At 41.2% G+C, this 24,326-nt stretch overlaps 1 protein-coding gene and 1 long non-coding RNA gene across 5 annotated transcripts in view; one reads left to right on the top strand and one right to left on the bottom strand.

Moving 5' to 3' along the window:
- The first annotated feature begins 243 nt into the window (after window positions 1–243).
- Window positions 244–24,326, top strand: part of LOC120399184 — a 51,343-nt gene continuing 27,260 nt past the window's right edge. For all 3 annotated transcript variants that reach the window (XR_005595013.1, XR_005595014.1, XR_005595012.1), the window contains exons 1-2: window positions 244–289; window positions 8,423–8,570. This is a non-coding gene — a long non-coding RNA (uncharacterized LOC120399184). The remainder of the gene's footprint in view (window positions 290–8,422; window positions 8,571–24,326) is intronic.
- Window positions 18,900–24,326, bottom strand: part of INO80C (INO80 complex subunit C) — a 40,632-nt gene continuing 35,205 nt past the window's right edge. For both annotated transcript variants that reach the window (XM_039527195.1, XM_039527196.1), the window contains exon 5: window positions 18,900–21,423. In XM_039527195.1, the coding sequence (XP_039383129.1) occupies window positions 21,292–21,423 (132 nt within the window). In that variant the 3' untranslated portion in view covers window positions 18,900–21,291. The remainder of the gene's footprint in view (window positions 21,424–24,326) is intronic.

Genomic DNA, 24,326 nt, shown 5'->3' with positions numbered 1-24,326 from the left:
AGATAAGAATTAAAACACCAAGATGAGATTCTGTGCTGAACATTTAAAAGGCACAGTAGAGAATTCACAGTCACGGGGGAGTGTAGAGTAAGGTGGCTTTAAGTCACTTTTACAACCTTGGGCTGTGCTGGGACTCCAGGTGTAACTCTTGGGGTCTGTTTAGGTTACAGCTGCCTCCCTGGCATCACTGTGGGGCTGGCCCTTTAAATGTGGAAGAGAGGAGCAGTTGCAGCCCTAAAGTATCCATTTTGTAACTGGCTGCTGCTTCCTGGATCTCCTCATCCAGCTGGTGAGTACTCTTAATTCTAGCTGAGTTATTTACTTGCTCTTAACTTCCCTTTTCCTATGCTTGAGGAGCTGGTATATTTTGTGATACATTGTCTTTGCTATTTCATGCTTTGTTCACCTAAACTAAAGCCAGAGGCCACTGTCAGCCCATGCAATTGACAGATGTTGAGGAGAGCAGCAGAGAGGAATCTGCTCTTAGAGCCTTTTGTCAGGACTAGGTTCTGGGAATCTTTATGTAGCCCTTCAACATGGGGAGCATGTAGGGTGGCCAGATGTCCCGATTTTATAGGGACAATCCAGAATTTTGGGTCTTTTTCTAATATAGGCTCCTATTACCCCCCACCCCCTGTCCTGATTTTTCATACTTGCTGTCTGGTCACCCTAGGAGCATGAGGGGATTTGCACAGCAGTGGATCCCCACAGCCCTTCCCCTGCCTCATCTTTTTCCTGTCTTACATGTATTAAAGCAGAGGGAGGGCCTTGCATAGCTAACGACTGTACTGGCCACTGCCTCCCACTGTCTAGTCCCTACCTTTCCACTCTTATGCAGCAGAACCAGGCCTGGGGAATCTCTACCCAGAAGAAGACACTGGCTGTTGGCTTTCCTTGCAAATTTACAGTGAGTCTTCTAGTTATTGGGGCAACTGGTGCAAGCCAGGTTCTACTGTCGTTTTCCTTCCATCTCAATTCCACTAATCAATGTCTGAGTTGAAGGTGCAGTATAGTGTTTTGAAGATTGATATAAGACACATGAATGCCACCAGAAACCCCTCCATTTAGGAGAAATAGGTTACCGTGTGTACTTCTTCTTTTACAGTACATTTTTAAATGAATTTTTTAGATGTCTGTGGAATGGGAGCATGGCAGAGAAGGGAGGCCAAGAGATGGGGAAATGCTAGGTTCACTAGCCATTAGAAACAATGGCATAACAGGTAATATTAAGTCCATGTGATCATGAATCATTCACACAGTCAGGCTGGCTACCAACTACTGCATTTCAAATCACTAACCCTCAGTCTGTACCAATGTGGGATGTGCTGTGGTTTGGCTCCAGTTTTTCACAGGGTGAAGGGGACGTAAGTAAGCTTCAGAAAATCAGGGAGGCGGTAACACAAGGGAGTCAGACAGTGGGCTTTGGAAAGTCTGTGCTTCAAATCCCAAGACCAGACAGCAGGAAGGGGGATTCCACTGGCTCGCAGGTGGCCTGGCTTTCAAAGGCCACTCTCCAAGTATCATGGCCTATTTAAAATAGGCCCAGCTCCAACAATAACAGATTTTTTTCACTGTGCGCCAGGAGGGGGGACCCAGAACACAGTCTCTTTGAAGAGAGGAATGTAGCTTACAACCTGTGGGGAAAGAACTATATTTTATTTAACTCAAACTCGGCAAACTGGATTTATATAGTGCCACGTTTTAGTAATTCATCAATGTACACGTTGGTTGATGTTGGGACTGCTTGTAATCACATTCTTACAAACAATAATAAACAGAGGAAGATACAAAACCTTGGTGACCTTGGTTTTGGTTACCAGAACAGTTACCTAATTAAAAACATGTTTTAAACTGTAACTTCATTCCACAGTGTTATACAATAGTGTAATGAGCTCCAACAGTAGGTAATTCAGAGTTGTCAAGTCTTGCAATTTTATCATAAGGCTTGTGATTTTTGCAGTGTTTTACGTTCTTGTCTGGCAGCTTTCTGGTAAATTTTTCCCTTTTACAAAATGGCTGTCATTTCCCATTCTTTTCAGTGAGACTGAATTACAGGCTGCTCTGAGCCAAGACAGACAACTTTTCAATACAGCCTTTGCATGTGGAATTGAGACTGCTCCTAGTAAAGATAATCAGCTTCTCCCATTGTTTTTAAGTGGGCTGAAGCCAGGTTTCTTTTAGGGAACATGACTGCCTGCTGGGGCATCTGGATGCGAAAATGGAGGAAGCCCAGCTAGAGCTGGTCAGAAAATGGTATTTTCTGAGAAAATTTTCAAAAGAAATTAAAAAAAAAGTTTTTGATGTTTTCAGTTTTTGATTGTGACTGGAGAATTCCAAAAAGAGACAGAAATTCACTCAAACCTTTTTAAAGCCTATTTTCATTAAACATTTTTATTGACAAAAAAATGTTGACCAGTTCTAGAGACAGGGGCATGTGGGAAGCAGAAGGGAAAGCTACTACAATGCAGAGGAATATGGGGAGGCAGAAGGCAAACAATGTGTGTAGAATGGGGCAGACTGAGAGTGACAAGGAAACTTGGGGTGTGGGAAGCAAGATTTCAGGGGCTGTAGGGGTAATACAGGGTAGAAAGGTGGAAGACCGTAGAGGGTGCTGAGGAGAATATGAGAGGTACATGATAGTAAGAGAAAACATGGGGGAAAGATAAACATAAGGGGGCAGGAAACTGAGAGTCAATTCATTATTTCTTCAAATACCTCATGATTTTTTTAATCCAGTTGTGATTTATAGTCCAACTCATGATTTTTGAATGCTTGGTGTTGACAGTAATGTTAATCTGCACCTTGCCACTCTAGCTTCAGGGTTAGTTCCACATTTTTACAGCTCTGGGCAGCTCTTGATCTGCTTGTCAATGCAGGGCTGTGGCACTGGCATTGATGGTGTCGGATGTGTTCTGGAGTAATTGTCAAGTGCTAGAAGCATAACGTACATTGGAGTGGCTTGTTTGCTCAATGGAAAGTTAAATTGGGAGGTCCAGTTCCCAACTGGACCATGCGAGGAGCAGTTCATCATGGTGTCCCTGGGAAGCCCAGCAGTATATGAGTGTGAATGGAGAGTATAAGTGAGTTGAGGGCAGGAATCCTGACACGGGAAATTAAAAAGGAAATGGAATGAATTGCAGGGGCTAGTGCGAGTCTGAGAAGACAGCTAGGTCTGTCAGCATGACTGAGGGGGAGACATCCCCTTTATTGGGTCAGAGAAGCCCAATCCAAAGAAGGTTCAAGGTAAATCAAGGTTAGGAATCGTTCCGTACAGAAAGCAAGTGCACAAAGAAGTTAAGAAGCCCCAGGAGCTGTTTCAATCTTATTGCATATCTGTTCAGTTTCTCAAGAAAATGTTTCTTTGCCCGTATTTTCCTCCTGATCCTCCCTGCCATTCAGAATGCAACATAAACTTTTAATAGATCGTCATTATCGCCCACTGGAGTGTCTGTCCTCTTCCATCCTTCCATCCCATTTCAAAGTCAAAATTTAATTGAAATGAGACAAGGCAGACATTATAATGAGATTCTATAAATAGGGTGTAAAATGTCATCTTAACAGGCATAAATGTGACCTATTTAAAATACCGCTACAAAGCGAAATTGTAAAATACAGAGCCTCATTACACACACACAAGTCTCCTCATAAGTGGTTTTATTCTTTTACAGTTATTTATTTAAGTTGGTTCCAGCATATGATTACATATTTTCTGGTTTGGTGCCCAGTAAATGTATTTTGCTAATAGTTTTATTCATTTTACACTTTGAATTGCTATTGAATTTGTTGTACAGATAATGCACTCCTTTAATAGTCTCCTTCCTTCAGAAGTTAGTTTTTAAAGAGTTTCATTATATAATCTATGGCCTGATACCCAGAAAAGGTATTCTTTTAACAGTTCCTCATTTGCAGTACAAGAGTTTTCCTGATAGTGTCAGAATGGCTATACCCTTTACCTGCCCTTCTGTCCGTTCAGATGACTACCTAAATCAGTAGCATAGGCAACCGGGGTTAAACTTCAGTTAAACAATCTCTTTTCAAAATATCAAAGGCTCTCAGATTGCTGGTTACCAGAGCAATGGTTTGGTGAGGTTACGTTTTGCAGTACTTGACACATTGCACTGCATATTTTGGCATCTGTTTTTGTCTCATTCTGATTAGTTACATCATATTTTTTTATTGATGCACTGTAATGTGGAATACTTTTGAGAAAAATTCCTATCGAAAATATAAAAATGTTTTCATTGATGAAAAAACCACCAATAAAAACATTGAGATTTTTTTAAAATTCCACTTAGGTTAATTTTTAATTACATATTTAATTTAATATAGAATTGTGTCAGTGCTGACTTCAGGTTGGGAAATTACTACCTGTAATCAGCAAAAAAAACGAGGAGTCCTTGTGGCACCTTAGAGACTAACAAATTTATTTGGACATAAGCTTTCTAAATTTGTTAGTCAGTAAGGTGCCACAAGGACTCTTCGGTTTTTTTGCTGATACAGACTAACACAGCTACCACTGGCACCTGTTACCTGTAATCAGTCAACAATTACATCTAGAGCTATTAAAATACCAGATATGTAATGGCTGGTACATGCAGGTTCTCCTTAGCAACTAGTATGTTTTAAAGTTTGCTATATTTTTTTTAATGCTCTTACACGCCAACTTCAGTTCTATGCAAATACCAAGCATTAATGCAGAATTATGGTTAAGAATCCAAGCACTTGTCAAGAAATGTGGATTTAAGTTCTTATCCCTGATAATATGAGTTGAGATTTTTAAAGCTGACTAGAGGATTTAGAAACACCACTTACATTAATGGAAGTTGTATATTTAAATCTCTTACTCAGCATTGAAAATACCAACATTGTTTCTCTATCGTTATAAATTATTTGTCAATGATTACAGTGTAAAATATAATGCAGTATTTCCCAAGCTGCAATCTGCAGACCATGAGCAGTCTGCTCTGAGTTTTCATGACCTGGTAAAAGTGTGTAATCCTGTATGTGGCTTAGCTTCAGTGCAGCTTCACCATCAGTGAAATACAGACTCTAATTTTACTAATGTAAACACATCCTAGGAGAATGTTTTTAAAATACCTCAGCATAAGCAACAGAAAGTAGGAGAGCAGAAGATAAGGGAATAGGAGGTGTGATGCCTGAGCAGCAGAGAGAGGTCCTTCATCTGAAGACACTTGGCACTTGTTCCATCACCAGAACACAGAACAAATTTTCTTTGGTGGCCAGCTACTGAGGCGGGGGATCAATGTCCCAAAGAATAACCTTTACACACAGTAAAGGGCTACCTGTTTGGTCCTATGGCCAGTTTTGAGATTTACCAGTTGGCACAATGTCAAAAGCCTTTTGTTGTTTCTGTCCAGCGACGACTGTTCCTGATGACAAAAAATGGGAGATAAGTAAATGCAGTTGGTAGGTATGTGAAATATTGCTAGAAGACGCATCTAAGCAGGAAGTTCTCCAAACTCTTGTTGAGCCAGTCTGGCACTGTGACAATCAAATGACATGAACAAAGGGAGGTGACCACTGCCCTTGTGTACATGACGAATGACTGTAATAAATGGCTGGCAATACTATGATAGAAAATCGAGTGAATTGAGCCATTCAACTGGCAGGTGTTTGAATATAATGTATGATGCTATATATTAGTTGTGGGAATGGACGTTTCTTCCTGAGCCTTCTGGTCAGAACCCTGATGCTAAGGCAATTAAGTGAGACAAACTAGGATCTGGCCCAAACCTTACAATGAGGACTAAAGAAACACATGCACTCAAAATAACTTGGAGTGAATGTGGTGAAAGAAAATGTAATGTAATGTCTTCTAGACAGTCAAGATATCTGGTTAACATCTTTCTCCTTCAGGAAGGAACCCAACTGCTTTACAATCTGGGTTCCATATATACATGTTCTTGTGCAAGAGACAAGGAGATTCAAAAATGTTGTGGGTCTGCCGTTCTCTTACCCTAGTGTTTTCCCACCATCTTCCTGAGAACTCCAGTCAATGCCTTCATGATTTCTTCAGGAACTGCTACTCTTTATAAAAACTAAAACAATCAGGAAACAGAAACTATACCATGTGACTCAGGTGACCAATAACATAGCATGAATTTTGAGTTCTGAATGCCAAATATTTAAGGTAATAGAACAGTTCACAAGTAACTCATAGATTTAACTATTTTCATAAAAACTATTTGCTGAACAATTACAAATAAAGACTGTAAAAATCACGTTTGTGACCAGAAAAAGGACCAAATATGACAAATTATTCATAATGAATAGTTTGATTAGTTCTTTCTACTTATTAGTAAATAGTTGCTTTGACTTCAGACTAGAACTGCAATGTTTGTCAGAAATTCAGACAAGTCATTTAAAGCTCACTCTCCATTGCAAGATTAAGTGTGGCTATTGGGCTTGAATTGAAGTGTGAGTCTCAGATATAATTGACATTCATGTCACCAAGCTAGTGGGAAATTCAGACAGCCCCCAAGTGCGGGAGCCAGTACGGCAGCTGAGGAGATGTTCAGAATGAAAGCTCTCATCGCGTCACAGCTACAGTCTGAGCAGGCTTTGGCTTTTGTATCTTGTGGGAGGCAAGCCCAGCGCTAGACTGGTGACTCTGCGAGAGAAACAGAGGGGAGGGGGAAGTGAACATAACATTCACTCCAAACCATGAATCATTTTTATCCTTAACCAGATAGCATTCAAGTTCTTGAGAGGAAGAGAAGGGAGGAGACCATCACAGTTTATTACTAAGAACTTTCCTGCCAAAAGCATTAGGATCTGACCGTGCTTTCTTCTCTTGGAGACTTATTCTCATGATTGTATCTAACACTATTAAGGGGGAGTAGCAAACCCGTGAGCCTCAAGCAAAAATTTAAAGTCATTCTAAATTCTCCCCCCCCCCCCATTTGGGTACTTTGTGAATGTTATACCTGAGACCAGACAAGCAGAAGTGAGAATTCTGAATTTCTGTAAGTAGGGTGTGAGCTCTTGGGAGAAGGACTATCTTTTACTAAATGTTCAGACAGTACCTACAGCAAAAGGACCCGATTCTGATTGATGACTCTTAGTGCTAATGTAATAGAAATAAATAATTGTATATCTGTAATCACTGTAACCTGAGAATCCAGATAAAGAAGTATAATAAACAAGGGGGAATAATTGTATGTGATCAAGAGCTTCTATGCAGCTTACTCCCACTAGCACTGCAGTATTTGTGACGTCCATCACGTCAGTTAGGCCCTTTGCAGACAACAGCTTGAACTGTGATGTTGTAACTACAAAATGCGAATAACAGAAAGCTCAGCTTTAAATGACTTTAAGGGCGTATTCAGTTTAAGTGGGTGCAAGATACATTGCTCAGTTTACATCCACATAGTAGCTTTTCTGTCATCACAGTCACGTTTTTGCCTTTGCTTCTGCCTCACGTATGTTTTTAGGAGTGTATCCTGGGCTGTTCTGGGCAGGCTGAGTGACAGCCTGGAAGCAGAGCAGACATGGTAAGAGCACGTGGAGCACTCTCCACTAAAAAGAAGTGAATGGCAAATGCAGACGTTTGTGTCCTTTTACACTGCTGACCCATGAGTAGGGCATAGTAGAGTTTGATTCTGTATTCTGTTTGAATACAACTCTTTGCATGAAATTAGAGACGGCACAAGCCATAAACTGGGTTTGGGATCAAGGTTCTGGTTCTGGCCTTTTGCACAGATAAGATCTGCATCTGATTTCCAAAAGTTCAGGGGGATGTTCAGATCCAGGCTTTTGATTTAGTTCATTGAAAAGAGGCGATTTTTCAAATTTAGATCAGAATTGGTTTTGGACTTCAACTCCCCCCAAGTTGGAGGGTATTTCGATTCAGGGTTCTAGCTCAGGCCCATTATAGAGTTAAGCTCCATAGCTGATCTTACGCAAAATCTAAGGAAAGGGAAACTTCTAGATCTCAGGTTCCCATTTAATATAGTTAATTGTGCTAAAACTTATATAAAGAGTTTATAAAAAGAAAGATCCCTTATAGTTTAGAGAATGATTGAGCCTGGAGGCCCAAGTGAGCAAAATAACATCAGAACAAAAGTTGGAAGGCTCCCGTGGATCAAACAGAATAAAATGTGTGTGTGTGTGGGGGGGGGGTGTTTAACCATAAATCAACACGAGAGGAAAAAGAGACTCAGTGAATGAAAATATAGGTCAAAACCATACAGACAGTGCACCCACTGTATTTGCTGGGAAAAGCAGCTTTAATAGCATTTAACACCACCATTGGTCCTACTGTTCCTCCCTCTCTCTCTGCTACTAAGAAAACTGTTGAAAAAGTCAAAGGACAATGTGTTGTAGATTCTACACTAACTTGCAGTAGGTGGAACCACCTGTGCCTGTTTATGTCCAATGAAAATAATGTATTTCCACTCAGGAAGAATGTAACACTGACTCAGAGCTTGGAGGGGAAATAGGATGGTGCTGAGGAGAGAACATAGTGTGTCTGGCTCTGACTCAAGCACTCAGCTGGTTGTGTGAGCTAATGACAGAAGACTGGTCTTTCCTGTGTGTGACAACAGTGGGTGAGTTTTTCCCTGGAAATCTGTCTGACTAGCGAATATAAAGTCAAGCATCTGAATGTCCTGGGAAGTACAGCTGTGTGCGCCACTGCTGAGTCTGTCATTGAATTGGCCTGCTGGTTTGGGAGGAAACCACCATTAACAAGAGAGTCTACTGCAAAATGTAGAAATCTGTTTTTTTAGCTATTTCCCCCAGGGGTCTGTAGTTTCTTTCATTGACATTAATTAAGGTCTTGCTAGTAGAACATACACCCCAACAGGAAAATATTATAATGACTATAGTAAATAGGTGTGTATTGCAAACCTGAATGAGATTGTGTTTTCCCTACCATGTGCTTTCAGCAGCGCACACATTTCCTATAGGGTGAAATCCAGCTTTCTGCAGGGGGCCAACACAAGACTGCCTGCATCACTGAAGTCCTGTGTTGGGGATCAGCTGGCACAGCAGCCATGCAGGAGGGGTCCTACAAAATACAAATCACTCTGCTGTAGGAGAGATGCTCTGCACTTGAGCCAACATAAGCCCAGGTGGAAGGCAATGATGGGACAGGGCAGGGTGTATATAGTGACCCTGTATGCATCCAGTGACCCTATTGTTCGACCTAGCGTGAAGGTACTATCGTGCCACTCTAGCTTGAGCAGCTATAATGGACTGTGCTGGCCCTAGGCTAGAGGGGCTGGATTGTACAACCCTATCCCTCCCTCTCCTCTCCCAATTCTATCTTACTGTGGGGTAAGCTCTTTCAGAATATATGAACAGTGTTGCCTCAGCCTGTCTTGCCCCTACAAAGCTCGGCTTGAATATTCCTGGTTTAAGATTGTTTCCCTGGTGGACTCCGTAGGTGCAAAAATAATATAATCTGCCCATTCTAGAAGCAGAAAGAGAAATATACAATAAAATAAGATTTCTTTGTTCAAAATACATTAGTTGGAAACAAGTGCAGTAAATTATCTATAGAACACTACAATCTTACAGTCCTCTCTCCGAGACACTTGATATCATGATCCATCTGTTTTCGTTTATTAGTTTACCAGCCGAGACTTTAACAAAGTTTTTCCATTGGGTGTACACCACCCTTGGTGTCATTTTCCTAATGATGGGTGTGTCACTGAGCTCCTTGAGACGTGCAAAACAGCAGGTCATCTAGTGAAAAACTATGGGTCAGTTCTTTTCTGCTGGGAGCCTAAGAAGCCAGCATAAACTTGAAAAAATACACTGTAGATAAGACAGAGTGCGGCGAGTCTGATCGTACAACTTGGTGTATTTCTCTGTCCTTTTAGTAAAAGTGAAATTACTATATTTTATACTAGAGCTTCCCTCTAGATCCTGGTGTCCTGCAAACATGGTAGTAATAAACAATAGAATAAAGTATATTTTAATTTAGTCAAATACTTCCATCAACACCCCTGTATGTCTATATATAAATATTAAAAGACCAATTGACCAAATGCCAATAATTATAAAATTCCCACTCACTAGCTGGAAGCAATGGTAGTCAGAATAAAAGGACTGGATGAAAAGCAGGAAGACCACACCTGAGCCATTTAACCTTGTTAAACAATCATGGCCTACAAGTAATGAAATGCTTCTCTCCTTAGGTGGACTAAAAGTTAACCCAGAATACTCCACTGAACAGCCCAATACTGCCTTCCTCTCACTAGGTATAAACAAAACAAAGCTGTGCACAAAAACAAAACAAACAAACAAAAAACCCATATTAAATCATTATGGCCTCATGCTGAAATATTCTGATCAGATTTTTGTATGTTACAAAAAGTTCGAGAGCCTTTGGAAACAAAGTTTTGGTTAGGATCAGCATAAAGCTAGGTGATATTTACAAAACTTGGATTTCAAAAACCTCCAAAGCTCAGGTGCATTCAGACCTGGGATTTTGATCTAAATCCATTTCTAGTCACAATACTGTGTGTGAATAATAGCTGTCATTTCCTATATGTTGCAATGTATAGGCTCGTGCCTGCCCTTTTTGGAATCAATGGCAAAACACCCTTTGACATCTGTAGGTGCAGGATCAGCTCCTAGGAGTGGTCCTGAATGATGCTGCCCAGTGAGTCTTATTCATGTAAATAGTCATCAGCATTCAGGAGTGGCCTAAATGAAGTCAAGAACTCAAGTGAGTTTGCAGGATTTAGTCCTAGAGCAGCTTCTATTGTGTCACATGCGAGACTGGATGGGATGTGGTGTGCCATGGCATGATGAAATATAATATGGAGTCGGGGCAGCTCCAGGCACCAGCGCTCCAAGCACGTGCCTGGGGCAGTAAGCCGCGGGGGGCGCTCTGCCGGTTGCCGCTAGGGCGTCAGGCAGGCTGCCTTTGGCAGCTTGCCTGCAGAGGGTCCACTGGTCCCGTTGCTTTGGTGGACCTCCTGCAGGCACACCTGCGGAAGGTCCGCCGAAGCCATGGGACCAGTGGACCCTCCGTGCTTGGGGTGGCAAAATGGCTAGAGCCGCCCCTGTATGGAGTGCAACATCTCCAGACAGAAACTGGAACAATCAGCCCTTTTTAAAAATTGTCCCTTTTTCCTTTTTAAACGCAAACTATTGTAATAGCTTTTTAAAATGAGCTTCTAGGAGCAGAACCTAGAGTGGATGGAGTCATTTAATAACACACAGCACTTTTCATCAGAGGCTCTTCATGGTTTACAAAGCTGGGTAAATATAATTACCCCTGTTTTATAGGGGCAAATTGAAACATAGCAGGGTAAGGGGGGAAACGCCCCTTGATTTGAATGGTGCAGGACCAAACCCCCAGTGAATCACTCCCTAAGAATCAAGCCCAAGGTTTCAGAGTAAATAAAATGAAAGAGCTATCAGTGGAACTAAGGTCTTATCAACCCACAGTCAGTGTTCTATCTACTGTGCCATGTGGCTCACTGTCCACTTAAGCATATCTGGCACAATGCCACAGAGGTATGTATATTTTCTTAATGATGTGTTCCAAGATAGGATTTGATCATTGGTATATATGGGTATTGAGGGTTACTTAGGAGTCGCATTTCATGCAGAAAGTCACATAAATCCTGAGACAAAGCCATGGACACGTTCAGAATTTTCCTCACAGGTGGACAAAATCTGACTTCTCTTGTTAACTTTTTGTTTGCCTAAAGTCTGGCAAACCTCACTGAGTTAAATGCCAATTTTGCTTGAGTAAGTACTGCAGGCTCAGGCCGTATCTCGAAGTCTGTTGGAGTTACACATGCTCACCTCCACTTGGGATCAGGCCTGTAGTTTGTAGGAGTTATTTAATCTCAGATTGGATATTTGTTGACAACAGATATTGTGCAAAGCTATTTCAGTGATGCTGTTTTTATTGCTTGATTTTTATCAATTTATTGCAACAGTGCTGTTTTTATCACTTGGTTTTATCAATAGTATGACACCCACAGCTGCAATATAAATATACCAGACAATGAAAGAAGGTGAAAGCTGTACTTATCTAAATTAGTCAGAGTAGGACACATACAGTAACTCACTTATAGCAAAACCATGAATTATCATGAACTTAACCTCTCATTGAAAGATAAATGTTTTAAAGCACAACCCCATCATTATGTATAAAGGAATTCTTTTTCAGCCATCATAAGACTTATATACTTTCTAAGAGGTGGGTCTAACTTGTGGTTAAATACTGCAGACGATAGTCCTGCTGATCTCAGGAATTTCCAAAGATTAAAATGCAGATGTCTGGATTTTTCAAAACCTCATGAAACTTGTAAAAATATCAGATCTGTCTCCCCACCCAAATATCCGGATCAGTACATCAATGAAGCATCTACAAGTCACCTGCAGAGTTTTACTTTAATAGCCTGGCCTATAGAATAGCTCCTATCTGTTCATAGCACTGTTAAACTCTATATTTTGGCAAGTTTAATCATGATTTATCTGCTAGATTTTACCTAACTACTGTACTTTTATTTATAAGGCATTTATAGATAGAGTTGCAGTTGTGCTTTTTTTATACGGTATTGTAAAGGGCTAGGTTCACAAAAGGATGCAGGTGCCTAAATTCCATTTCGGGCACTTGAATCCCAGAATCAACCCCCACTGGGAAAAACCACTGCTCAGTTGCTGCCGAATCCTGTAGGCACTTAAACTCACTTGACGCCTATGCTTTTGCAGTAAAAGTTCCCTGTGCACTGCAGCTTCATTCTAGGCATCCGCGTGCCTTAGCGCCAGGGTGCTGTACCAACAGGGGGGGAAACAGGTGCTCCTCTGCCTAACTTACCTGTGGGGCCTGATCCAGGAGGTGAGCTCTGAGGTCATTTATCAGATCGGGCACCTATAGGTGAGCTCACATGAACTGGCTGGGGAAAGGGAGAGGAGGAGAATTTCCCTAATAACTTTAGGCCTGTGGGCTAGGGTGTTCACCTGGGATGTGGGAGATCCCTGATTCAAGTTCCCCCTCCACCTGAGGGGGAGAAAGGAGTTGAACAAGGATCTGCCATCTCTCAAATGAGTGCCCTAACTACTGGGCTATGGGCTGTTTGTAGTGCAACTCCCTCAGTCTCTCTGAAGCTGTTCCACTGTGGATAAATAGTCATTGGAGCAGTGGGATTGCACCTGGGTCTCCTACCTCTCAGGTGAGTGCTCTAACCCCCAGGCTACAGAGTCATTGTCGTGCGCACACTGTCTCACTGATTCTTTCGCTATTTATCCACTGTGGAACAGCAAGTCTGAGGGATCCCCACATCAGAATATCCCATGGTCGCTAGTAGTGCGATCATCTGTGTGGTGGCAAATCTATGTGCAGATCCCTTCTCCCTAACAGGTGGAGGGGGAGACTTAAACCAGGGACCCGCCCACAACCTAGCTGAGTACCCCATCCACTGGGCTAAAGGGTCCCCTTGCAAAAATGGCATAGGTGCCTAAGGCCAAAGGCGGCTTTGCAGCAGAGAATTCCACGCAGATGGAGGCGCCTCTCTCCAGCCCAGACTTAGGCAGTGAAGTCCCTGAGGGAGGCAGGGTTTAGGATGCCTCCCTTGCCTTGGCATCTTCCATTGGCTAGTTTCGGTGGGGAGCTGCCCAGTGTGCTGGCATTTGTGAAACCCATTCTTAGGAACCAATTTCTTCCCAGTCATTGTATAGGGAACCTAGGTGCCTAAAAATTAGGTGAGGCAATGCTGAGTATCACCACGCTTAAATTCCTTTGTTAATCTAGCGCAAAGGGCCTTAAAGCTTCATCTTAAATGACTCAGCCAAAAAGGGAATTTCAAAGCTAAAACTGTTACTCTATGGGTTGGTCTACACTGAAAACACTGTAGCTGCACCCAAGCTTTTCCCATCGGTGTAGTTAATCCCACCTCCCTGAGCAGCGGGAGACGTTCTCCCAGCAACATAGCACTGTCTACACACTGTGGTTAGGGCGGTATAACTACATTGCTGAGGGGTGTGGATTTGTCACACTCCTGGGCAACTTAGTTCTACTGATAAAGGTCTGAAGCATATACCTGGCCTAACTGCCACTCTGTCTTTCACCTACCCTGCTGTTTCTAGTTATTACAGGAGTCTGAGATCAATGTGCGGTGACAGGTACCATTTGTGCTACTATGTCTAGGTCTGATCCAGATGATGGAAATTTGCACTGGCGGAACGACATTGGTGTAATTTCACCAGTGCAACCCCCTAATGCCAACTTGTTTTGTTATTAGGGTAAATTGCACCATGCAATGTATTTACATTGATGTTATACCGGGGCAAATTTCCCTAGTCTAGAGACGTTCTGAGGGAAAAGAGATGGTTAAGACTTGGGGAAGGTGCCAGTGTGTCTGATCATGAGAGGAGCTAAGCAAAGCCTGAAAGAGTTTTGTCTTCAGGTATTTTGTTTTTTGGTGAAGTTTCTCAAATAAATAGTGAATATTTAGATTTGGGTAACTGAGGAAACAAAAATGTGTTTCCTTATGTTAAACTATTCAATATATGCATTTAACTGATCATGAACCATTTTGCTTTCTGTTAAAATTATTTTCTTTTAAGGTTCCCTTCAATGGCCCTTCTTATAGATGGACTGCCATTGTTTATGCTCCTTCCCCCCCCTCCCCCCCATTGGCTTCACTAAGGTTTGGATTGCCATTTGCTGAAGACTAGCTGTGAGAGAAAAATTACCTCTTGAACCCTGCCAGGTAGCTATGCTATTTTCTTCCTAGCTTTCCTGCTTCCTTTTTTGTTTACTTAGGCATGCCTTCTGTGGCTCTATAATGATTTGCTTAAGTAGCTTGCATGCCTATCTACATCCTTCAATTTCCTTGTTTGAATTAGGGTCTCTTTTGACTAGCACTCATTTTGTACTGAAATTCCCCATTTGTTAGGAGTTTAGTGTCACATGGGATGAAGTTGACTCTAATTATATTTTGGTGACTATTACTTAGTGACTCAGTTATAATTACTACTTGAGCTAACTCATGGGTTTTTTAGGACTGAGTCTAGAATAGCTTCTCCTTTTGTATGCTCTGAAACTGGCTTCCCCATGCAGACATAATTTTTAAGGTGTCAAGAAATTCCTTCTCTAACCCTTATCCTGAGGTGGTATTTGACCAATCGGTGTGTGGGTCTTTAAGGACACCCATTATTACTGTTCTTCCTGAGACAAAACCAAAAACACAATTTTGGAGAAATGTATTTTAAATTTGGGAGTTTTAAGCCCTCATCTTTGATGATGACTTGACCAGTTTATCTCAAACTTAAAAATAATAATTTGTGTGACATTTCTAGACTCAATTTTGGAAAAGTTGATAGGGGAGATGACAAAATTGGGTTGATAACGGCAAACTAAAAACAGATTTAGCTAGGGAGAGATTGTCACCATTCCAGAGACAAAGTTTTATGGCCTTGTCTACACTAGCATTTTTTTTCCCTTAAAATTTCCCTCTTTTGCTACCACCTGTTCAGCTCCAACACTGGTAACAATAGTGGGAGTCCTAGTGGACACAAGGTGTTTTGTGGACACTGTTGTTTCAAACCCAGTATTATTCAGACCTCTTCTGAATAGGGTTGGATGACATGGGCCATAATGATCCAAAACCCCATAAAGTTAATGACAGATTTTCCATAGTCTTCAATGGACCTTAGATAAGGTGCATGGCATTTAAATGACAGGTGCCAACTGAAGTCTTCTCTAGGCTAATCATTGCTATTCTGGTGACGCTGCAACAGTAAGGGCTTGTCTACACTGACATGCTAAATTGGCGCTGCTGAGATCGATTCAGTGGCATTGATTTAGTGGGTCTGGTGAAGAGGCGATAAGTCGACAACAGAGCGTTCTCCCATTGATTTCAGTACTCCACCTCCCTGTGAGCATATCCCAGCAACGTAGCATGTTGTAGACACTGCCTTAGGTTGATGTAAGCTACGTTACTCAGGGAGTGATTTTTTTCACTCACCCTCCCCGAGCGACATAATTTACATTGACAGGTGTACATTGCTGCTTAAGAAATATTAAAAGTACACTACCAAAGGAATGTAATCTCTTGGAGGTAATCGTCCAGGGTTACAGAGAATATGGCTGCCAGTGTATGTTACCCAATTATAGACAGTAAGAACTTAAAGGAGAGAGCTGGCCATATCCACTGCTTGCATCAGTGTGTGAGAGTTCACTGAAATCAGGGGAGTTGGACACACATATGCCAGACTAATTTGGCCTAACATTTCTACTACGAAACAACATTCTTCACTTTAATGCTGATAATACTTTATCTGTGGTCGCAAATCTGTGCACTAGAGGATTGTTCCCCCTTGTTTAATAAAAAAAAGTTTTACATTCAAGTAAAATTTGTTACATGGAAAAAATGGTCTGTCTCGCATGCTTTGTGCGATACAGGTAGCCTGCATTGGTGAGATAGTTTTTTCGTTCCTTTCACTTGGTGGCATTTTGTGCAAAGTGAAGGTTAGAGAGTCCCAGGTATAATACATTGAGGAAGACTTTTGAAATTCCCGGGACCAGAGCCTATTCTGTTAAATTGTCAAGTTTAACAGAGTCAAATAACTGAGTCCCTGCAGTCAAGTAACTGAGAGAAAAATCGACCCCAGAGGCGAGGTGCTGGCAACAGTAAGTTTAAAATATAAAAATCGTATTATCTAGTCCACTAGTATTACACTTTATATGTAGTACTTATTGTTTTTCAGGCTAAGCAGCAGGGAAAGTGATGTTCTACACTTAAAACCTGTGATCTCATAGGTCATAAACCTTATTCAATTACACAAGCAATACTTACCAGTACTTTAAACAGTTTATTAGTTATTATTAGGTATCTCAAGAGATTACTCCTATTGCATTCTGTAGACTGTGATTTACAATAGTGTAGTCATCTGAAACGACTGGATTTGTTAAGCTCCTCAGATAATAGAAAACCAAGTCAAGCAATGCATGGTGATGCCAAGTGGACTTAAACAAAATGTTTTTTCTTACAAGAAAATGTATTACTGTATTACATACCACCCGCCTTTCAGCAGGCAAAGAAAAGTGGTTTGTAATCAGAACACACAGGGTAAAATGAAAAAAATAAGCAGGCATTTTTATGAATTCGTCTAGTATTTATGGGATCATCATCTTCTCTGAGTGATTGAAGTGTTCTGCAGTAACACAGATATTGCTTGGCTGGGTCTCTTTAAAAAGACTTTACATGTGACCTTTTCAGAATCTTCTTATCAAATCTGAACTTTTCTCCTTCCCACTGTATCTCAGAAAGGAAAATTACATGCTAGTCGGAGCATATGTAAACCACACACAAAAAAAAAGTTACAGATTCTAAGAACTCTTGAAACCAGTTCATAAATTCTCAACTGATAAACTGTCTTCACTTTACTACTAATTCATTTCTCTTTAAGAGAATGGATTTCATGTGAGGTTTGAGCATTTATCTTCATAGAATAATTTATTAAACTTGTTTTAAAGTTGTGGCCTACTTGTTCACTGTTCCTTTAACAGCGAAGAAACGCAAATATTCCCCTTTGCAAACCTGGAGAAAAAGACAGCTCCCCACCATATTCCTTTGCTTCTTCTAGATTCTGTGAATACCCTTAGGTGGGAGCTCCATGAGGACGCAGATTCCTCGATGGGAGAAAGTGAGGAACTGTTGGGCTCTGAGGGTGACTTATTTCCATGGTACCCTTCAACAGGGCCCTAAGGTGTAAAACGACACGAGTTATTACAAACAAAGATTATAATAAACTGAGCAGGTGGAACCACATCCCAAAGGTGTGTCCAGGACAACAGTGGACGCTTGGCAGAATGGGGGGACTAGGCCGTCTGAGATCTTTGAGTTTAGGTACAGAAGTCCTGGTCCTCTTTGGGGTGTTGAATTAAGGGGACCACCCTCCCCCCTCAAAGAAGAAAGCTTTGAAAGTTGAAACCAAATTCCTCCACACAGGGCCTAGTCCTCCAAATTGTTGGACATCCTAAATGCAATGGGACTTGAGGTGCTAAGCACGTCTGTGGATCAGGTCCTTATAGAGGCATAATTATGTAGGGGAAAATGGGGTACTATAATTGGTGGCTAAATCATTCATGAATAGAATAGAGCTTATTCATAGAAACACATTTGAGACTAAAATTAATTGTGCTCTGTATCAATGGGTGACAACTTATAGATAGTGATGTCTTTCCATTTAATAGTTAACCCCTTCCAGGATCATGAGCAGACAATGCCGCACATGGGGATGCATTAATAGTCAAAATCCGTTCTCTGAATAAGGTGCTCCCTCCGAAAAAAAGTTTGCCATTTCAAAATATCTTCCTTTCTCTATTCTCATTACCATCTAAAGGAAATTTATAAGGTTATATGTTCTTTTCAGTCTTCACCTCTCCTTAAGCTGCCCCAAAATATATATTTAAAAAACCACTTCTCAATAGCATGTATTAGCTCTTGGTTTGTTCAACTTTCAATCTGTATGTAATTACAAAAATAATCCTGCTCGCACTGAAACCAGTGACACAGTAGCAGGTCCATACACTCTACACACAAAAAGAGTGAGTGAATGACAATCGGATGTTGGAAAAGAGCTATAGTTCAACTTTCTACCAATTCAAGTATATTTTGATTATTCCACATAGCAAACTGATTTTTTTCAGTTTAATATTAAATGTCCCAAGTGAATTGCTTCTTTCACTTCCTATCATGACTACTCCACAGCTTAATGAGTATAAGTGAGCCACTTGGGATGAGAAAAAAGGGAAGCAATAGCTAACAAGGAAGAGGGGAGAAGAAAAAAGGACCCCAACAGTCACTAAGAGATGGGCCAACAAATTTTGTTTTTTTAAAATGCAGACCTGAACCTTATATGCCTCTAATAATTATGATCTCATTGAGCATGACACAGACTCAGGTTTTCAAACGTGCTATTTAATATATATACAGAAATAAATACATATACTGTACAGTAGAAACTTTTAAGCAAATCTGGTTACACAGTGACACTGTATGATCCCCTACAGTTTTGCCCCAACAGCGCTCCTGCTAGGGACTTTAAAGAGTTCTGGGAAGCTCAATAGCTTGTCCCTTCCACCACCAGAAATTGGTCCAATACATTTTATTACCTCCCCCAGCTGCTCTCTCTCATATCCTGAGACCAACATGGCTATAACAAAACTGGGGAAAATGGTGGATCTAAAAGCATTCCTATGTGGATTTGTACCAAAAGAATTTTAAATGTATTTGTGGGAGCCAATAAATTGGGCTGAAATCCAATGCTCTGAGCTGCTCTCTGCTTAGTCAAAGCAATACTGATCTTACAGCAGTACTACAAGATTTCTTTTCATGTCAAAGTTAAGCTTATCTTAAACACCTCTTCAGTACAAAAAGTAAGGAGAAAACATCCCTTTTAAAACACATACGCGAAGTGAATGTGGCCTTGATGTTTACTGGCATCAAGCGAGATATACGGTCTTATTATTTTGTGTTCTGGGGCATTATATAGTTGGGGCATTATCCAATATCCAAGGATTTGAGTGACCTGTTGTAAGTACGTCAAAAAGATTTTTTAATTGACTTTGTTTTGTAAGTATTGGATCATAAAAAATGGGCATTTAAATCCCAGATACAGCCTGTAAATTTGAAATTTCCTATTAATTAACCTTCCTGTTTAGGGCTTGGAAGTAAGCCAATGTTGACATTACTCTGTGTATACATCCCTGAGTAGAGAAAAATCTATAATAATAATTAGCACTTCCATAGGGCTGTGTGTGCAAAACACAGTACAGACATTCATTAATGGGAGATTAGACGCCTAAGTACCATTAGCCCCGTTTCACAAATGAGGAAATGGACAGAAATGAAGCGATTTGCTCAAGGTAACAGTGAGTCAGGGGCAGAGCTCTGCTACCATGAGCCCAGGCTTATTCCACAAGATCACAACAATTCCGTTCCTCCCTAAACAGGCCATTAAAATTCAATAAAAGACTATGGGACTAAGAACCAGTGGGGTGGTTAGGGAGGAGAGAGAGAGACTGGGATTGGATGCCTGAAAGGGTGAGACGAGGACTTGTGGGGCAAGGAGGCTGGGACAGGGAGCTAGGCATGGGGAAGAGATAGGACAGAGAGAGGTTGGAGGGGAAAAGGCAGAGGGGATCATACTTCAGGCAGAACAGACTGTGCCCACTAGATCACACTCCCCTCTAAAACCTGCACTGGAATCCAAGATTCCCGAGTCTCATCATTCCTCTCCTGTGAACAAATATCTGTGAAATCAGTTGGCAACGCATCTAACACCCCTCTAATGCTGGTCCACAGAGCAGATGCCAACCCACTATTGCTATCAGTTACTCCACTAGTTCCTGCGACAGAGGTCAGTGTGGTTAATCAGACGATTCCAACCCTGTTGGGGTGTTTCTATGATGCTAATGAAGGAATGTCTGTTCTTTCAGTTTTTTTTTAATAGGAAATTTCATACAAAAAATGCATTGAAAAGAATATTATTAGGGTTGCAAAGTCAAGTACTCAAAAGTTGAGAAAATACCAGAATTTATGCAACCTTAATTCACCCCTCTTTTCCTTATTCATTAGGATTGAGTCTTGTATCATAGTTTGTGTGTATAATTTTAATTCCACTGACAGTTCTCTTGATTATCTGAAGACTAAAATATCCCAAGTTATTCAGTATCTGTTTCCCCACCCAGCACCCTGCCCCGTATTAGGATAATTAAGTTTGCAATATAAATATTAGCATATTAGCACTTGAATAGACATCTTCATTTTCAATACGCTTAATGGACATTAACCAACTAATCCCCACAACAATATTCAGAGAAGTATTTTACGGAGGGGTGGGGAGGGCAAACTGAAGCAAAGAGTTTGACTTCTCCATATGCAAGGCAGGTTTAGAACTCAGGAGTTCTTGGTCACTAATCCTGGGCTCAGATCACTCCTTCTTCTGAGACAAATATCAGTGCACTTAACAATAGCAAGGGTGAAATCCTGGCCTCATTGAAGTAAATGGCAAAACTCAGACTGATTTCAGTAGGGCCAGGACTGCACCCTAAACATTCAGGATTCTTAAGAGTCAGCAAGCTAACAAATATACAGACGTATCAAAATTAAAACTAAATATTCTTTCGCATGCACATTTCAATCCAGCCATTTTCAGACATAAATATGAATAGTAATTTGTAACAACCCCCCCTGCCCCAATAATCTCAATGCCACAAGCAGAATTTTATTTAAAACACTGAATGTTATTCCAATCCGCGGCTGGTCACTCAAAGGCATTTTGCAAGTCTTAGGGAACTATACTCGTTGCTTTTCTTAACGCCAGGTAACCTGTAACAACGTCTGAAGGAAGCATCCGAATGTAAGCAAATTCTTCAATGCTACTGAATCTCAGCTTGCTCTGTGGGTCTGTATAATTTGCCTGGAAAAGAAACAATGGCAGAGATACCATTCAGAGAGAAATCTCAGTAAAAATGTCAAAACAAAACATTTGAATCCATACTAATGTGTGTAACAACTAAGAAATTTATAAGATGTTACCATGTGACAAAAAGTAGTTTCCTCTTTCTTCCCTCACATGTCAAAACTTTTATGAGAACTAAACAGTTCCCTGAAAAAGCTTTTACATCAAAAAATGCATTAAACATAATAGGGCTAAAATAGCTTCACATACAAATCTACCCAGCAGAAAAAAAAAACCTACCACAGCTCTCTAACATCACCCTAGCAACTGTGTGTCTGGTACAGTCCTTTACAAGGTAGTTCTCCAAAGAATGGGGTTGTTGCCAATATATTACCAACAAAGAGGCTGAATTATGGGTGGTCTGAGAGCTTTGGCTTGATTTCCCTGCTTGTGTTGGATTGTTTGTAGCTTTAGTTTTCTTTAAAATGGCAAAGATTTTTGTAAAGAAAAAGCTTTTGGATCTGTGACTGAACAGATAAGAAATTTGACCTCAGTGTTTTGCATTACTCCAGATTGCTGCTTTCAGCACCATAATGTAGCTGAGTGACACAACTAACATTGGTCTAGCTCAGGAGTGGGCAAACTACAGCCCGGGAGCTGCTTTCGGCCTGTCAGACGTTTTTATCCAGCCCTTGAGCTCCCGCCAGGGAGCAGGGTCGGGGGCTTGCTCCGCTCCGTCTGGCACTCCCCAGCCCCCGATTTACAATTCCCTTGATGAGCACCATCTTCCGGCATGCAGAGCCACACTGCACAGGCACGGCTTCACCATGCTGTTTCCAGGATTGGAAACACACCCACCCCTTTCCCTGCCTTCCATACGGCATCACGACCAATTTCCTCCCGCTCTTCTATGGCCCCACCCTCGAGAGCCTCGAAACCACCCAGGGGCCGCACCTATCCTAGCTAGGGTGCCTCCGCCCATGGCAGTGCCTGGTACGGCTGCCTTGGTGTCACTGCCAGCAGGGTCCTTAAGAGTCCCCTGTAGAGCCCTCTCTGCCCCCACCTCGATAACATCCCTCATAGAGCCCCCCATTATACACCCCACAGTGTCCCCCTCCCTCACCGGGCATTCATGGCCTGCCATACAATTTCCATACTCAGATGCGGCCCTCAGGCCAAAAAGTCTGCCCACCCTAGTCTAGCTTGTATCCTCCACTTCTGCTACATTTGGATTAGGGCTTCCTAGGTGAGGTTCCAGCTCCATCCCATCATCCCTCCCTCCCTGTTGCCCTAGAAAGCTTGAGCATATGTTAGCCATCAGGCTCAGCACATTGGGTAGAACCAAGAGAAAAGCTAATCTCCATGGTATTGTTCTCTCCGTCCTAGGCCCATCTGAAATAACTGTTGACCCTGTTCGTATTATGTTGTACCCGCCAGTGTCCCTGCTCTCCCTTCCTTCTCTCCTTCAAGGGGGGAGGGGGGGTGTGGGAGGGCTCAGGCAGGCAGCTTGCTTAAGCAAGATTAAGAGAAAAGGGGCCAGGGAGGAAGAAGCACAGCAGAGTACACAGAGTGTAGAGTTCCCCCAGTCCTCAGATGTAGGTGGTGACCCCTGCCAAGTCCATGGTGGGAAGGAAATGGAAGGGAAAAGGGTGAAAAAAAGCACTCTAAAAAAAAAAAAACGAACGTGGCTATAAGGTAGTCAACTGCCTGGGCTGGTAATAGTTATGTAGCAGAGTATATTGAGGACTATTGCCATATAGCATTTTATTTTATTTTTTACAACGCCACAAAACATTAACTTAACATGGAAAATATTTTAGCTTTCAGAAAATAGCAAATGTAAGACTTAATGAAGGGCCAATATCATCCCTGATGTAGTCAGAGTTATTCTGGGTGTATATTTGTAGGTACACCGAAGTTCTATGAGTTTTTGGGTCAAGGTGTGTAAGAAAATCTAAGCAAACATGTTGATTTTTAACGGACAATAGCAATAAGTTTTTCAGCTACATTGTATCTACTTATTTATTGCATTTCATTAAATGTTTGTTAAAAAATTAGCAGAGCGTCCTGTGGCACCTTATAGACTAACAGACGTATTGGAGCATGAGCTTTCGTGGGTGAATACCCACTTCATCGGATGCATGTATTCACCCACGAAAGCTCATGCTCCAATACGTCTGTTAGTCTATAAAGTGCCACAGGACTCTTTGCTGCTTTTACAGATCTAGTCTAACACGGCTACCCCTCTGATACATGTTAAAAAATTGTGACTTTGAGAGGATCCTCTACCAGTCTTACACTTCACACTGGAGGTCAAGATATTACTATATAGTAGATGTAATTACCATCTAGTGATTTTCAGATAAATTATGTTAGAAGCAATCTGAGTAAAACTTTTTCAAATATTTCTGCAATAATTAAACCAGATAAAAAGCAGAGCAATGCAATTTTGCATGGAAAAAGCCCTCCACATTTTGTAAACTAAGTCAAAGGCCACAGATACTTTATCATGTTTTGAAGTATGTAATTATCTTAGTCTGTTTCTACAGCACCAAAGCTGATCTGTTTTCAGAAAAGGCAGAAGTTCAAGCATTTGAGTAATTTTTTCTGTTAGATTAGATTACTTTGTTCTATATGTTAATATGACCAAAGGCCTACCTTCTAAGTTTCAACAGAAGAGCTTGTGTCTAAAAATGCAAATGAAATCCATAAATAGAATTCTTTTTGAACTTTTAGCATATGCTGCATTAAAAATATAAATTGGCTGCCTTATTAGACCATTAAGGGATATAATTCCATTGAAAGAGACAAGAATCAACAGAATTCAGTGGTGGTGTTTAACATAACTGCTGATGTACTGATGGGAAAGTTTTAATACACTCCTCATTTTATATAAGACAGACCATTTAATACTTCCTTGC

Source organism: Mauremys reevesii, linkage group 2 (assembly GCF_016161935.1).
Source record: "Mauremys reevesii isolate NIE-2019 linkage group 2, ASM1616193v1, whole genome shotgun sequence".
Classification (NCBI taxonomy): Eukaryota; Metazoa; Chordata; order Testudines; family Geoemydidae; genus Mauremys; species Mauremys reevesii.
This window is presented reverse-complemented; position numbering and strand designations above follow the sequence as displayed.